General features: G+C 37.5%; 2 protein-coding genes across 3 annotated transcripts in view; one reads left to right on the top strand and one right to left on the bottom strand.

Annotated features, from left to right (window-relative positions):
* LOC119705869 (centromere protein P) overlaps positions 1-15,186 on the top strand; it is a 112,484-nt gene that overhangs the window by 11,072 nt on the left and 86,226 nt on the right. The gene's annotated exons all lie outside the window — the stretch shown is intronic.
* OGN (osteoglycin) lies at positions 1,932-13,903 on the bottom strand. The gene is made up of 7 exons (XM_038148685.1): positions 13,643-13,903; positions 12,766-13,018; positions 8,234-8,318; positions 6,096-6,254; positions 5,407-5,609; positions 4,732-4,827; positions 1,932-4,466 (listed from the first exon to the last, which is right to left on the bottom strand). The coding sequence occupies exons 2-7, from the start codon at positions 12,931-12,933 to the stop codon at positions 4,296-4,298; spliced, it is 882 nt and encodes a 293-aa protein (XP_038004613.1). The 5' UTR covers positions 12,934-13,018; positions 13,643-13,903; the 3' UTR covers positions 1,932-4,295.

Below are 15,186 nucleotides of genomic sequence, written 5' to 3'. Positions count from 1 at the left end.
CTGTGCCTTTCTGTGAAGGAGTAAGACAGTTTGCTTTGGTATTATATTTTATTTTTATTGAAAAAAAAAAGAAAAAGAAGAAATTAAAAGAAAATAACACTTGTAGTCTTTGGCATATAAATGTTGGTTTTGAAGGATTAGATCTGTTTCTCTTGAAGATGTGTCAGCATGTGTTTGGACGACAGCACTTTCAGTTCTGGAGTGTTTTACTTGTGTGGGAAATAAACTGTTCCTCCCTCCTAACTGGAACATAGTATTTGAGCTTAGTTTTAAATTACCGGTATTTGGCTTGTTTGTTTTGGCTTTGTGCTGGTTTTAAGATAAACAACTAATCCTTGGAGTAAAAATACTACAGTCTTACAGACACAAAACATCTTACGTGATGCTTAATGTTAGAGAAGGATGTTTAGCTGCTTAATTGTTTGTGGTTTCTTGGCTGAGTTTTACATTCCTCAAGAATTTACTGTCATTAAACTCAACACCATCTTTTCAGCTGTAGTATCAAGTGGGAACTGCATAATTTCCTATTTTTTTTAGTCTTTTAGGCCTTTGAGTTCTGTGCTGAATTAATCAATTTCTATTATCCAACCAACCAGAACAGAAAAAAGAGTTCTATTTTCTGACAGCACTAAAAAAAAAAAATCCAGTCCTCAGCTGAGCAATGAACTGGCATTGCCTAATCCTGCTGGCTTTTGTCTAAGGGCTTTTCTGTAATCCCTCCATAGAAAAGGTAGGGCACCAAGAGCTTTAGGGCTCTGCAATTGTTTTTTCCAGCTTCCCTTGTTGCTTTCTGATCCTTAGATCAGCAGTGACTGTGGTTTCTGGGACAGTGATTTGGTGAACTGTTGTAAATATTTCTCATTCTAAAATACAATAAAAAGGAAAAAATAGGAAAGTTTTGGAGACAATTTTCAAATTGTTATTATATAAGCGGTTTTTAAAAGTATTCAGATGTTGAGTTTAAACAATGAAATTATCTACTAGTTGCTAAAAGATGTGTGAAGATAATAAAATAATTCATTGAAGACATTACAAGTTTGTCAGTATTACAGATATTCTTTCTAAAGGTAGTTTTATTTCCATGGGCAAAGACAAAGATAAGGTTGAAAGACAAACCAATTTGGGAGAGTATTTACCAAATATGACTGACTGTGTGCTTATGAAGAGTATTTTAGGCCATGTTAGTTTTGTTAGCATTGCTAATAATTTAATTTCGAAACACAAGACTTTCTCAGGTAAGAGAATTAATAAAAGGTGCAAAGGTCAAATCTGACTATTCAAATAACTAGATTGTCATGGACAATGTATATTTGTAATTTAATGTTTTAGTAATTTGTGGGAAAGCAATTAGACATATGTTGTTAATATATGCATAAAACCAACTCAGGAGTCTATCCTGTTAATATTCACAGTTATATAAAATTTAAAATGAGTCTGTAATCTTTCTATTTATTTTTTCCCCCTACCTGCTCTGTAGACACCCCTGTTTTGGAGAGAAAACTGTTGTGGGGGGGGAGTCTTAGGTTTATAGTTAAAAAGAAAATTGCCAAGGCTTCTGTGTAGAAATAAAATACTTTCTGATACTTTCCTCAGAGTGTAGTGTACAAACACCAAAGGTAGTTAATTTTTTCTTTCCTGTTTTGGTACTTGAGAAGAAAGGGATAATGTAGAAGTGGATGAGTACCTCAAGTAATATTGAATGTTTTGAGATTAATGGCAATTCAAGATCAATTCAAAAAAGGTTTCAAAGGAGCAAGTGGAGTGTTCACCAAGTATTCTGTATGGCAGGTCTTGCTATTGTCACAATAAAGATGTCTGTAAAATGGGTTTACGTCTGCAAATAACCTTCTAACCTTAGTCTGCTGTGAGGCTGGACAACTGAGACATGTTGGCAAGGCTGGAAGAGCAGGTTGTTGCAGCTGATACTGATAAACAAGAACAAAAATTCAAGTTTTATTGGAAATTCAGAACAGAAATGAGTGATAGGAAAAAAAATGGTTTACATTCAGCTTGATATTAGTACTGGTCACAGAAATAGGAGGTGGAAATCCTCCCTCCTGAAGCCTTTCTCACTTCATGTTTTGATTAACTTGCTGTGAATGGGGAAAATAAAGTCAAACACATGGAGAATTTGGTGCCTGCATGAGACATTCAGAAGGTACCACTCGTCTACTTTGGTTTGCTCACAAAGTGTTAAGAGCATTAATTAGTTACTGATGATAATTAGTAGATTTCAAAAATATATACACTATTTTAATGTAAAATTAATTGTATGGTAGTAGGTAGGTGTTAATGATTACATGTGTGTATATATTACAGAAATATGCATTTATTTGTGTATACACATTTTTGGTGATATTTACTGGTATTTATTTATTTTGGTGACTTACTGAAAAGCGGTTTAGTAGCAATGGTTTGTGATGAAAATAAGATCAGAGGCTGCTGCTTATGTAACATTATTACACTTACAGCTGTGTTTTCTCTGTCTTAGGCATTTATCACAAGAGATGTGAGAGAATTGATGGGTTTAATTTTTTCCAAATAGAAATTTGGCTTGACATTGGAATGTATTTTTACATGCTTTGAAGTTGTTTTTTATGTTTGGCTAAAGACCTGGGAACATCAAAGTTTTATGATTTATGTGGAAAAATGAAAACAAGTATTGCTGCCGGACTTGGTTTTGTTCTCAATTAAGACAATGGAATTTCCTTCTTGTTACACTAAATAACTTAAAATGGAAAATATTGGGGTTGCTGTTTTTCTTTGGTAATGGGTTCAGGGCAAAAATCGGTTTTCAGAATTAAGTGGGCATCAATTCCCCATAACACAAGCACTAACAAATCAAGGCTTAGCTAAATAAGATAAATAAAACTAATACAAAATATTTTGTAAAATCAATATTTTAGATGTAGTGATACATCATCATGCATTTGATGCTTAACTATTTCTACTAATTAGGAATCTATACTAGCTTCAAAATCAGTACAAAGTGGATGTGGTAATAATAACTAGCACACCTTTGGCATTCATTTGTCTGGAGGCTTTACACCTGTGGTAGGTATTGGAAGGGAGAAACTGGATGTCAGAATTGTACAGTTGTGGAATTAAAAGCATTGTGCCCTTTATCAATGATGGCAAATTTTAGATGAACTGAGTGTCAAGGCCTGCACGTGTCAATTTGTATTTTTAATACACTGAATAAGTTCAAGTCGTTGAGTGGAATGGTTGAAGTTACCTCTGATTTCAGAACAATGATGGAATCTTTTCTTTGTAACTTCCAAGTCTAATTTGATTTTTCCCTAATGGTCAGAAGTATTGTTGCAGAAGGGTAATTCTCTTTCTTTGCTCTGACATCTAGATGAAATCGTACTTATTTACAGGTAAACACATTAATTCAGCTTTGCTTTTAACTATATGGTCACATTTCCTGTCAGGAGAAGCTGTGAAACCAAGGCTTGGTCGGCATCATTAGTTAATAACAAAGGTGTTTGAGTCTGTAATGCTGCAGGTAGACCGTCCTTTTAAAATAGGAAGCTGGTGTTGCAAAAACAGCTCTTGTGAGAACAGCTCAGCAAAACATATATATTTCACTTAAAAATACATTGTGTAAAAATAAAACACATGTTATTTTCAAAGCAGAATAGTAGAAGGAAGTCTAAAACATCTTTGTAAAATTCTAGTTGCTATGTTGCTTGGTGTACTAAACCTAAATAGGAATTATTCTCATTTACCATCAATCAAATTTTTAAGGAAATGTTAATGAATTTAAGCTTTGGGGTGTTGTATTTCTAAACATAACTTTCTGTCATCTGCATCTTCATCCAATACGCTTTTGAAGGTCCACTGAAAAGATTTCACTCTGGATTAAAAGAGTGGGATTAGAATTCAGAAGAATTTTTCCTCTTTGGTTTGCTCAAAGAAAATCTTTAATTGGTCTGAAAGTAAAATGTGGTGGTTGTTCTGAGTGCTGGTAAAGAATGAGAATAAGCAGTTTTGTGTGATTTTATCTAAAGAGTACGTGGTGAAATAAAAGTTGAGATAATGTGTGTGCATGTTTATATATTTTTACACTTTCATTAACAGAAAAGATTCTGAAAGCATGAGGGACACCATAACTACTAAAGTGACTGGTTTGAAATGGTTATTTCAGAGGAGAACGGTGCAACATAGCAGAAGGTCCTGGGTATGCAGGGAAAAGAGCATTAGTAAGGGAGAGGATATGAATTTGTAAACAGAGGAAGAAGTGATCCTTGTTAGCATGCCTGGGTCTGGCATGTGGGGTGGCACGAGGAGTGCTAGTAGTACGTTCCCACGGGCAGCATCCTCAGGCAGGAGAAGGCGTTGACGTGCTTGGCCAGGACGATGGGGTTGCCCTCCATCCTGATCTCGTCCATCCGCGTGCGGATGTAGCGCGTGTTGTTGGACTTGCAGAACGTGTCATCCGTGATGGTGGTGATGTTGTTGTACTGCAAACCAAAACATTTTCATAAATAAATGCATACCTACATTGTTGATAAAAGATTAGAGCTTCTTTTTGCCACTTCCTATCCCTGCAGCTTCTGAACTTCTGGATGGTTGTGACCATACACATTGGCGTGGTAAATGGTTTTATTCAGAGGTGCAGTGGAAAACTGTAGTGGGAATTGTTTTAAAATAGAATAAGTTTGATTGAAGTGTGTAACTCCTGGGGTGTTTCCTAAGAGAATGTTAAGGAATTTCCTTTGGGAGTACCTGAAGGTGAAGAATGCGCAGACTCTCCGGTAAGTTCAGGGGGACAGATTCCAGTGCGTTGTGTCCTAAGTAGAGGTAGGCCAAATTTGTGAGCTTCTGTTAAACAGAAAGAGAGGTTACTGATGCTGGTATTACTTGAGGTTAAGTAACTCATGCCTGTTACAAGAAATCAGTAATTTTTTCTGATCACATAACCTGTAAACTGATGTAACAAAAGCCATTCTTTTGCTGTGAATGTTGAATTCTATATTATATCAAGAAATTCAAACAACAGACCTTCTATGTTTGGGGAATTTCATTGTCAGCATGTTGGTTATCAAAGTTGAGACCACTATAAAGTACTATAGGTGTATTGTTTATTAGCATTCCTTTAGTCCTCAGAACTCTAATTGAGCCATCCGTTTTTGAATAGTTTTTCTTTACATGTTAGAGAGAAAGCAAGCAGGTGAGATTTCATAGAAAATTCTTTTCTACATGGAGGACATGAGAGAGTGAGTGCACAAATGACTGATATTTCAGAGTGCCTTACAAGCAAAGCAAAAGCTGGAAAGCTACTTCATCGTAATTTGTTTCTTAGATTACAAAAATACAGAAAAATAATTTGGTGGCAGACTGAATAGTCTGGTTACTAATTTTGGTTACTTTGATTACCTAGATTATTGAGTTTTTCCTTACCTTGAAAGCATTTGCTTTGATTCCTCTGCTCTTGAGTCTGTTTTGGTTTGCATTAAATGTTGTTAGTTTGGGAGGTAGAACAGGAAGTTTTACAAGTCGATTTTCAGCAAGAGAAAGTTCTTCCAACAGCAGAAGCTTTGAAAAGGCTCCATCTTCTATTTCTTCTATCCTATTTCCACTAAAATCAATTCTTCTCAAGGTAGCTTTGCACAAAAGAAATTAAAATCTAAGTATTGACTTTATAATTACATGGCATGTGAAATGTGTATGGCTGTATATGCTAAATGTTATACTATTGGCTGCAGCATCTAAATTGTGATCTACAAATGCAAATACTATTAAAATTGACATCTGGATTTTTTTCCTGGTCTTAATTGAAAAAATAAAAAAGGGAAATACTCTGGGTCCTTCTTTTTGTCTTAGAGATAACGTGATTTCAGATATTCATGGAATTTCTCGTGCTGTGGAGTGAGATAGCTGGCAGAGCTGTCCCTGGAGCATTTGAAGGAAAAATAATGCCTGCTTATTTAAGACTGTCTGGGATGAAGAGCTGAATTTTATTTTTAGTAATCTGCTTTTTGCCTGATTGTTTGGGAGTTTTAAGATGTTTACAGGGTCCAAAATGTGTGTCCATTGTGCCTTTCCATTTTGCATTCTAAACCAGAGACAGAAATTGGGGTGTCACTTACTAATGTCAGCGAAGTCTGAGGCTGCAATCCTTTTGATCTTGTTGAAGCGAGCGTAGAGATAAGCGGTTTCCTTGGGCAGGGGGGGCACGGCCTCGATGTCGATCTCCTCGCAGTACACGGAGCCGCTCAGGCACACGCACAGCAAACACGTGGGCAGGTCTGCCAGCAAGGGCAGAGCACAGTTACAGCATACTCAACTCACTTAAGCTTGGTTACTCAAAATAGAGTTTTCTCTAGTGTCTTTTAAGATTTCCAGTTGTTAGGTTTTTAAGAAATTCTATTTGCACCAAGTTCTGAGAAGATTTATGTTCTCAACTGTTTTGGGTTTTTTGTTCTTTTTATTGTGCGTGATTTCCCTGTGTATAATCCCTGTTCTTACCTGAGCATGTGAAATGCCATTAATCAGCCTGAATTCAGTTTAAATCTTTAGTTGGTGAAGAGCATGGTGAATGTGACAATGGCAAGTTTGTGACCATGTTAAACATCACATTGGGAACCAAACCCACAAGGAGAAACACCTGGCGGTACATGCATTTGGTACTGTGAGTGCATTGGAGCATTTCTGGCAGGTCGCACAATATTCTGTGTTATTCCTAGCTACTATTTTGTCTAAACCTTTTGATAAAAACTCCAGCAATTATGTTTATCTATCATATATGGTTTAGGTTGGAGGGGACATTAAAGATTGTCTCATTCCAACCTCCTGTCACAGACAGGGACACCTTCCACTAGACCAGGTTGCTCAGAGCCCTGTGCACAATCTCCATCAGTTTTATACTGAGGATTTTACAGCTGTTGTTTTAAGCAGAGAGAAACCTTTTGTAATGTAGTTTGAGACCTTTCTGGCTTGTGCTAGTCCTCATGGACAGTAGTAAAGTATCAGCTTCTGCTTTGCTCTAGTATTTTCTGCCAGCAATATTCAAATACATATAATGAATGTGGCTTTGAATCCTGTTTCATCACGACTGCTGTGTCTTGTGCTGTGTTTCCTATATTTTGAGAGTTTTAGTTGGCTTCCACCCTGAAGTGAAGGCAGTGCAGACAGCTGGGTTGTTCCATGGGGTAGTTGTCACCACACAGCAAAACAGGACCTTCTGCAACCAGTGAGGAGTTACAAAAGCAGCTGGTCAATACTGGGAAGCCAGCATATAACAGTAATTCTTTTTCTTACAGCAGCACTGCAGAGAACAGAATGAAAATTTTGAGGTTTAGCTTTGTGAATATCATCATTTTTAGGCTGCAGAGTTCCGCCCTATTTGGTGGGTTGTTTGTTTTTTTTTATTTAGTGGCTTGTTTTCATGTTTGTGTAGGAAATGGAAAATGTCAAACAACGTTGTCACTGTTAAAAAGGCAATAGTTTTTATGCTTGTCTGTCTGGAAGCTCTGATGTTCTTGGAGACTTGCTCAGCTTTTGATGGGGGCTTGTTGACAGGTGCTGTTTGGCAATAATTAACTTTGAATTAGTACTTTGGTAGACAGTAACAATCCACTGGTCTTGCTGAAGCATCAGTTATTTTTGGAAGTTTATATCACAGACATGCAAAATAAGTGTCTATTTTTCTCACTGCTCTGTTTGGCAGAAAAATTTTGTCGTTTTCATGTGCAGGGAGCACTGGGGCTTGTTAGGAGAATTCTGGACAATGTACCCAGAGCCTGTAGGAAGCTTTGGCAAGTGAAGAATGCTCCTGGTATATTTTAAACATTGACCTCCCTGATCATTAGATGTAAACTTTGAGGATAGCCAATTGTTCAAATAAATCTGTTGAAATAATTTAAACATACAGTATTTCATCATCACTTGGTTAAACTATGGAACTTACTGAGGGATGTATTTTGCTTTTCTTTGTTGTCTTGTCTAACTTATTTAACTTGGGTGCATCTCAATGGCAAATATGACTGGGCAAGTCTGTGGAGATGCTTACAAGCTTTGCTTTGTGTATTCAGAGTTTACCTGAGGATCCTTTAAATTTTTCAGCCTGCTCCATCAGAAGTTAGGTTTTCCACAGGAGATATGAAAGATATTTATAAACGAAATATTCATTCTGTAGCCTTTGTTATCCTTTGCACTTTAGATTCGTATGTTAAAATATATTCTTTGGATATCTTAGACATCACAATATTGATATCAGTTAACTTACTTGTGTCCTTTGTTGGTGGGACATCGAGTTGGCTGTCATCGCTTTGCAGCATTAGGGAAGTGTCAAGAGAAACATTTGTTCCATCCTTTGTGAGAGAACAATTGTTGTTTTAAAACACAAAATGCAGACAAAAAGCCACAGAGCATTACAAGGATTTGAAATAACATCTTTTAAAGTGAGCTTCCTACAATACACCTACTTATGGCACTTACTTTTAAAAATGCTTTTATAGGTTGGCTGAGTAATGTGATGTATTGTTACTTTTGCACATGAACTATTCACTTTAAAAGGCAAAAAGGGAAGGTGCTGCCAGTGCTCTTTAGAAAACTCAAGTTCTTCAGCAAAGGACAATAGACACAAAGTAGAAACAGAAAATATAGTCTATATGGTGGAAAGGAATATGTAAGTGTCAGGTATTTCAAACAGTGGAGTTTTGAAGATCAAGATCGAGTCCAGCCCTAACACCTCAACTAGACCATGGCACCAAGTGCTATATCCAATCTTTTTTAAACTCATCCAGGGATGGTGACTCCACCACCTTCCCGGGCAGACCATTCCAGAACTTTATCACCCATTCTGTAAAAAACTTTTTCCTAATATCCAACTTGTATTTCCCTTGGTGCAGCTTAAGATGTGTCTTCTCATTCTGTCAGTGCTGCCTGGAGAAAGAGACCAACCCCACCCACCTGACTACAGCCACCTTTCAAGAAGTTGTAGAGTGATAAGGTCACCCCTGAGTCTCCTTTTCTCCAGGCTAAGCATCCCCAGCTCCCTCAGTTGTTCCTCACAGAGCTTGTGTTCCAAGCCCCTCACCAGCCTCATTGGCCTCCTCTGGTGCTTGAGTGTCTCAATGTCCTTCCCAAACTGAAGGGCCCAGAACTGGACACAGCACAACACTGCTGGCCACACCATTCCTGATCCAGGCCAGGAGCTGTTGGCATTCTTGGCCACCAGGGCACACTGCTGGCTCATGTTCAGCCGGCTGTCTCCAGCACCCCCCGGTCCTTTTCTGCCTGGGCACTGTCCAGCCACACCACCCCCAGCCTAGAATGCTGCAGGGGGTTATTGTGGCCTTTTGTGATGCAGGGAACAGCAGTCAGATTTTCTTGGATATTGGAGGAATTTTAGAGAATTACCTATTACTTCTGTATTTACAGTATAGATACAGTGCCTTATACTGTGATTTGCATGCAGTAATGTGAAGGGGATTTCAGTTTGACTGTGGTATCTGTTTTTGGCTTGCATCATTTGTTTGTTGGTTTGGGTTTTTTTTAATGGGGAATATTTGTAGGACAGAACAAGCCAATATGTTTTTTTGGTGTGCATGGCTATTGGAAACACATGCAGGAAAGAGCATTGTGAGATGTGGAAGATGTTTTGCTTTAAACATGCTTAAGGATCAGGCCCTGGCAAGAGTGCTTTTTGGAAGAGCTGCTTGCACACTGGGAGTGCTGACAAATGAACGAACCCCTTTTAGTTTTCTTAATACCCCCACTCTCCCCTCCTTCAGGTATACAGGTGGTTCATCTGCAAGTGCAATGTGTAGGTAAGAGCATTCAAGCTCCTTCTGATACTGTGTTTTATTTGGTATTTAGTTGCTTGCATGTACTTTATTGTGAGAATTTTTTTATACTGCAGAACAAACCCTTCAGGCTTGATATAAAGCCTGAGAAACAAATATCTTGGCCAGCCTGTGTCATTTTGACCCCTTTTTAGCCTGTGAATCATCTGTCCCTTGGCTCTCCCCTGCATCTGCCTCTCCAGGCTCTGGCTCTGGTTTGGGCTAGTTTGGTTTGTCCTACTGAAGTTTTAGGTTCTCAGTTAGGAAGCTTAAGGTTCTCAGTAGGATTCTGGCAGCACTTTGGCCAGAATGCTGGGTGGAGGGAGGCTGGGGGTGTCAGCTTACCAGCTACACTCCAGCAAACAGCAAATCTCCCAGAAGTTTTCTGCAGGAGTTAGCTCACAAAGATAGGTTGATTAGGCACATGAAGATGTGGACCTTGAGGTACCTGTGCCAGTGGAGACTTCTTAGTGCATGGACAGCTCATGGAACAAGTGGACTTGTGTGGCTGCAGCTGGTTTGGCTCCTGAGGGACATTTAATAAGATTTGCTGGCCCAGCTTATCTGTCCCAGGTGAAGATTTCTAGCACATTCTCCTACTTGAGCCATCAAAGTCGTCTTTGGTGGGCTTAGCATAATGCAATGTACTGCTAATCTCTGCCAGTGGGAAATGTCATTGAAATTAAAACTGGTAATTGCAGAATGCCATTAAATTCCTAAAATTAAAAAAATGTTTGCTGATCAGCCATAAAAATTCCTCACTATGGAGTATCAGTGCAGAAGATTGTTTGGATTATAACCACAAGTTCATTACTTGCCTATGTAAGGAATGCACTGAAGGAATATTGGCCTACTCACATACTTAAATTCCACCTGCCTCTTCCACTTTACTGCACAGACACATTAACATTTTACATCTAAATACTCCAACCATCTTCAAATTTCTGCAAAATAATTTATTCATCTTTTAACACAAAGGTCTGATCATTTATATTCAATGAAATGAGTTAGTCCAGATGTGAGACAGCATCTAATTGAGTTGTTCTGTTCTCTTGTGGAAATTAAGATTTTGTGCTTTAAATCGTTCCAATTTTATTCAAGACTGGTGTGACTGTGGTTTCAAATAATCATAGTAATAAATTTATTGTGATTTTTTTAGTAAAAGTCTTTTTTTCTAATGGTGTGTTCAAGCATATAGTAAGGAGTTAAATTTGTACGCAAGACAGATTTCTGACTGGGCATGCTTGAGGAAACATTTGGCATGCATTTCAGTTCCAGTTAACACTTGGAATATTCGGGGAGTAAAATCGGTGCAATAAATGAATAGAATATCTGTTTGTGCACCCCATGATGTAAACTGGGAGCACTGGCACTTGTGTCAATGTAGTTGTTGCACATAAGGAACTCATTTATTATTTTGCAATGAAAACATGTCAATGGAGACCTGACCTGATGGAAATAATGACTGACTAGATTCCTAGAATTATCCTAAGCAGAACTGTTGGCCTTCGGAAGACCTCCAGCTTATAGCAATGCCAGGAGAACTTTGATTTGTCTGTGGCACATCTGTTGGCACTGTTTCCATGTAGGTATACTCCTTGTTCCTTTACTGATGCAGCAGCAATCTTCTGCAAGCAACTTATTGATCAGTGTCATCTGCTGCTCTGCCTAGCTGGTTAAAGTTTACAGATTTAGTATTTTTTAAAGACTTCTGAGTGGATAGTCACCAATTAGTTAAGATTCATTTATATAGTCCCTTTTTCATGGGTTTATGAAAACATGTTACTTCATCACTGTGGCAGATGTCAGATTTAAAAACACCTTAGACATTTATTTGCCATAAACATGTAGCTGATTGTTTTAATCAACAGTGGAGAGCTGTAATTTAAGTAGATTTGGGAAATATTAAAAAGGTATACAAAAGGGATTTTTCTGTATTTGGACTGCAGTTTTTTACTTACTGTCTTTTGCTGTTTTATTTTTCTTGCTTATCAGGCTAAGTCATTGTAACAAGTACAGTTAATATTAATGTAAACCTCCTTGAGCTTTTCATACTGGGCTGTTACCACTTGGTTTGGATCTGTGGTATTTTCCTTGGCAACTACTCTTGGGACAATTGCTGCTGTTTTTTCTCCCTGATCAGTGTTGAGTCTCTTTCTCCACTGGTGTGTACTGGTTAGGTCTGAACGGGGGTGTGATGTTTGTAACTACCCCTGGCAGCTGAGGTTGTGGCACTTCACTAAATTCTCCCCTGGCTTTGTGTCTTCTGCTGTTGTATTGGAATTCAGAGGAAGGAATGTGGAGCAGCCAACAAAAACATTCTGTTGGGAGATGCTGGTGAGTGCCCTGAGATGTAGGGGATATTCTCTTTATTAAGACACTCAAAGTGTTAATGGGTAAGTGACTCCTCCAGCACTGGACATTCTATAGAAGTTCAGGATTGCTGAACTGTTGAGCTGTAAAAAACCCAAACCACCCACCCCTGAAAAATTGAGGCAAGAAACTTGATAGTTTGGCAAGTCAAAAGAGGAACTCTGGTTATACTGGCAGATTATGTTCCATAAAAAGGGGGATTCCAATTATTACTTTGGTAGTAAAAAAAAAAAAAAAAATCACCTTCCTTGTTCTTAAGCAAACTCACTGAGTTAATACAACACAGTTAAAACTGTTGAGCTAGTAATTAATGTATCCTGTACTTGAAACTCTTATGATTGCAGGCACTTAAGAACAGCAGAGTTAAAATAATGCTTTATCCTTAATTGTGCAAGCCTGCCTTCTGTGGCTTACTGTAGCAAGGGTAATTTTTTTTTGTGGTTTTAGTTTGAGTGGTTTTCCCTATGTCTGAACTCACTGTATGTTTCCCTGTTATTTTAGGACTTTTCCATAAAACTCACATGCATGCACATAACACCTTTTTCAGATAATGCTTATTTTAGTTTAAAATATTAAAAGGAAAATATAAATAAAATACCTTTCTTATATCCTTGGATTGCATTTCATAATCTTGTTGGGTCAGGCTTCCAATGGCATCATCTGTATTATACTCATAGAACTGGAGTGATTCTTGCTGTAGAGGTGGTGCTGGATTTACTAAAGGTACAAACACAAACAAAAAAAAGGTAGCCTGCAAAGTCTCCATTCTTGCCCAGAATGATGTATGTGGCTTTCAGTGAGCTGGTGAAGATCTGCTCGTGCCTGGACTCTGGAGAACACTTTCTTTGGGACTGGAAATGAAAATGCAATCCATCAAAACAGTATTTAAAGCCTAGAGTACTTGTTGGCAGTGGTTTTTAACACATAAGGAACATGGAACAACTTTTAACTCTTGGTATCCTTTAATTAGACTCTATAAAATGTGTTCTTAACATGAGAAGAAACTGGGAAATAATAAACATTTTCTAACAAACAAGGAAAATATTCTCCTGATTACATTAATTTGTTTCCCAGTTTGTTATTTTTGTTGAAAGCAAGACGATTATGTTAATTTTAAGTATTTGGCATATATATAGATTAACTAATTAAAATATGTGAGTTTCAAATGCATTTTTCTTTATTATCAAAATAAGGGTTTTCAAACCTAAATGCTTTATAGCAAAAGCCTCTCATTGTCTATTACTTTACATGTGAGACTAAACAAGAGAAGATAAATTAATACCCTCAGAATATTATACAGGTTGGGCACTTTTCAGGCAGGAAAGGGGAAGAGGCTGCAAACATGATCTTTGAAACATTACAATTATGCATGCAATATTTTAAAAAATAAATCTTTGCACAGCATTTTTCTCCTCTTTACTGTATTTTTATTTAAGGTCTAAGTTAATCTACTTTTAGGAAAAAAGTCCACCTACCTTTTTAGCAGATTCCAAGCTCTTCACTGAAAAACCAAATATCCTTATCTATAGTTACTCTTTTGTCAGTGTACTTTAGTTTCAAGTTATGCATTACATCCAAATTGTTGAACTGAACACTCAAAGTTTGACAGTCTGAAAAGTACTTTCCATGGGGTAAAAACGCTTTGCCAGCATTCCCTCCCAGGGTGAGAGGTAATATCCTGGAGCAGGGGGTTGTACTTTGCATAACATTTGCAAATGCTAAGCCTGTGTAGCTCATCCTACTTTTGGTGTTCCTTATTAAAATGGCAGCTCTCTGCTTTGTGGTGATTTGCTCTTTATATTTTCTAAGGCTTTTTCTGTAATGAAGAATTAATTGTGCAAACTGGAGGTCTCTAATAAGGCATGTGTTATCCATTTTGTGAAATAGTTCAGCCTTGAGACAAAGCAGCTGCTTTCTGAGACAGAGGTAGAGCCAAAACACACGTCTGTTGTATTAGTCACATTTTGTGAATAGTAAAATGTTTTATTACAAGTTGTACATATTTAGCAAAGTTTCACCTATCTATGAAATGGAAACTTTTCAGTCTCAAGAGTTCTGGAAAAACATTCTTTGGAATTTCTTGTGTTTATGTTGAGATTTTTAGACAATCAGTGTCTAAATCCTTCATTACTTGACTTATTAGATAGTACTTTTTGTGAAACCCATTTTTCAATAAACTTACTTTGAATAAAGTTCTGCTTCAGTTTTACAGATAACTCAGTGAACACTGTCCAGGTGTAGAATTTCCATCTGAACTATGAGCAGCAGTTTTCTGGATTTGTAATGCATTTCTTCCTCCCCCATCCTTTTCCTCATTATGAATTTTTGGCAGTCAGCACAAATGGGAGACAGATGACCAACTTTGAACGTTTATAGAGTAGCTTTCTCAAGTCTTTAAAAAGTATGTAGCAATAAAATCTAGTGGGAATATATCCAAATTTACATTTCTCTTTTATTGTCATACCTTTTTTTTTTTCTTTTTTCCCCAGAGTAATACTGGTGATAAACTGTGGACCTTTTGGCTAAGTTTTCTTTTAAATGCTGCCTTGTTTAGCAGCCAAATGTCTGTAGGAAATCAGCAGAGTGACTACAGCAAGTTGATGTCTAAAATATTTTTGGGTTTATAATACCACCAGTTTCTGAACTCGTTTGGATTTTATAAAAATGTTTGTAGCTTAGTTCATATGCAAATTTTACGATGTGATAGTTTGGACTTGAAGCTTGCTCTGGGATAATGCTGTGATGATAAAATGGAGATGTGAAGGGAAGAGGGGCAGTAATAATGGAAATTGGGCCCTGAATCCCATTGGATGCTACTCTGCTGGAACAATGATACCAGGAGGTTGGAAGTGGTTAAATTGCAGTGTCAGTACCATCTTAGCATCCCTCCTGCCTGTCTGGGAAGTAATGACACAGCTCTGCTTTGTACTTACCCTTTCCAGCTGCCATCCATCTGCCAAACATCCATGTTAGGATTTCCTCTGTCCCTGGGGCATCCAAATGTTTCCAGTGCTTCAAT

This window comes from Motacilla alba, chromosome 12, assembly GCF_015832195.1.
Source record: "Motacilla alba alba isolate MOTALB_02 chromosome 12, Motacilla_alba_V1.0_pri, whole genome shotgun sequence".
NCBI lineage: Eukaryota > Metazoa > Chordata > Aves > Passeriformes > Motacillidae > Motacilla > Motacilla alba.
The sequence above is the reverse complement of the archived record's forward strand: the minus strand, read 5'-3'. Positions and strand labels throughout refer to the sequence as shown.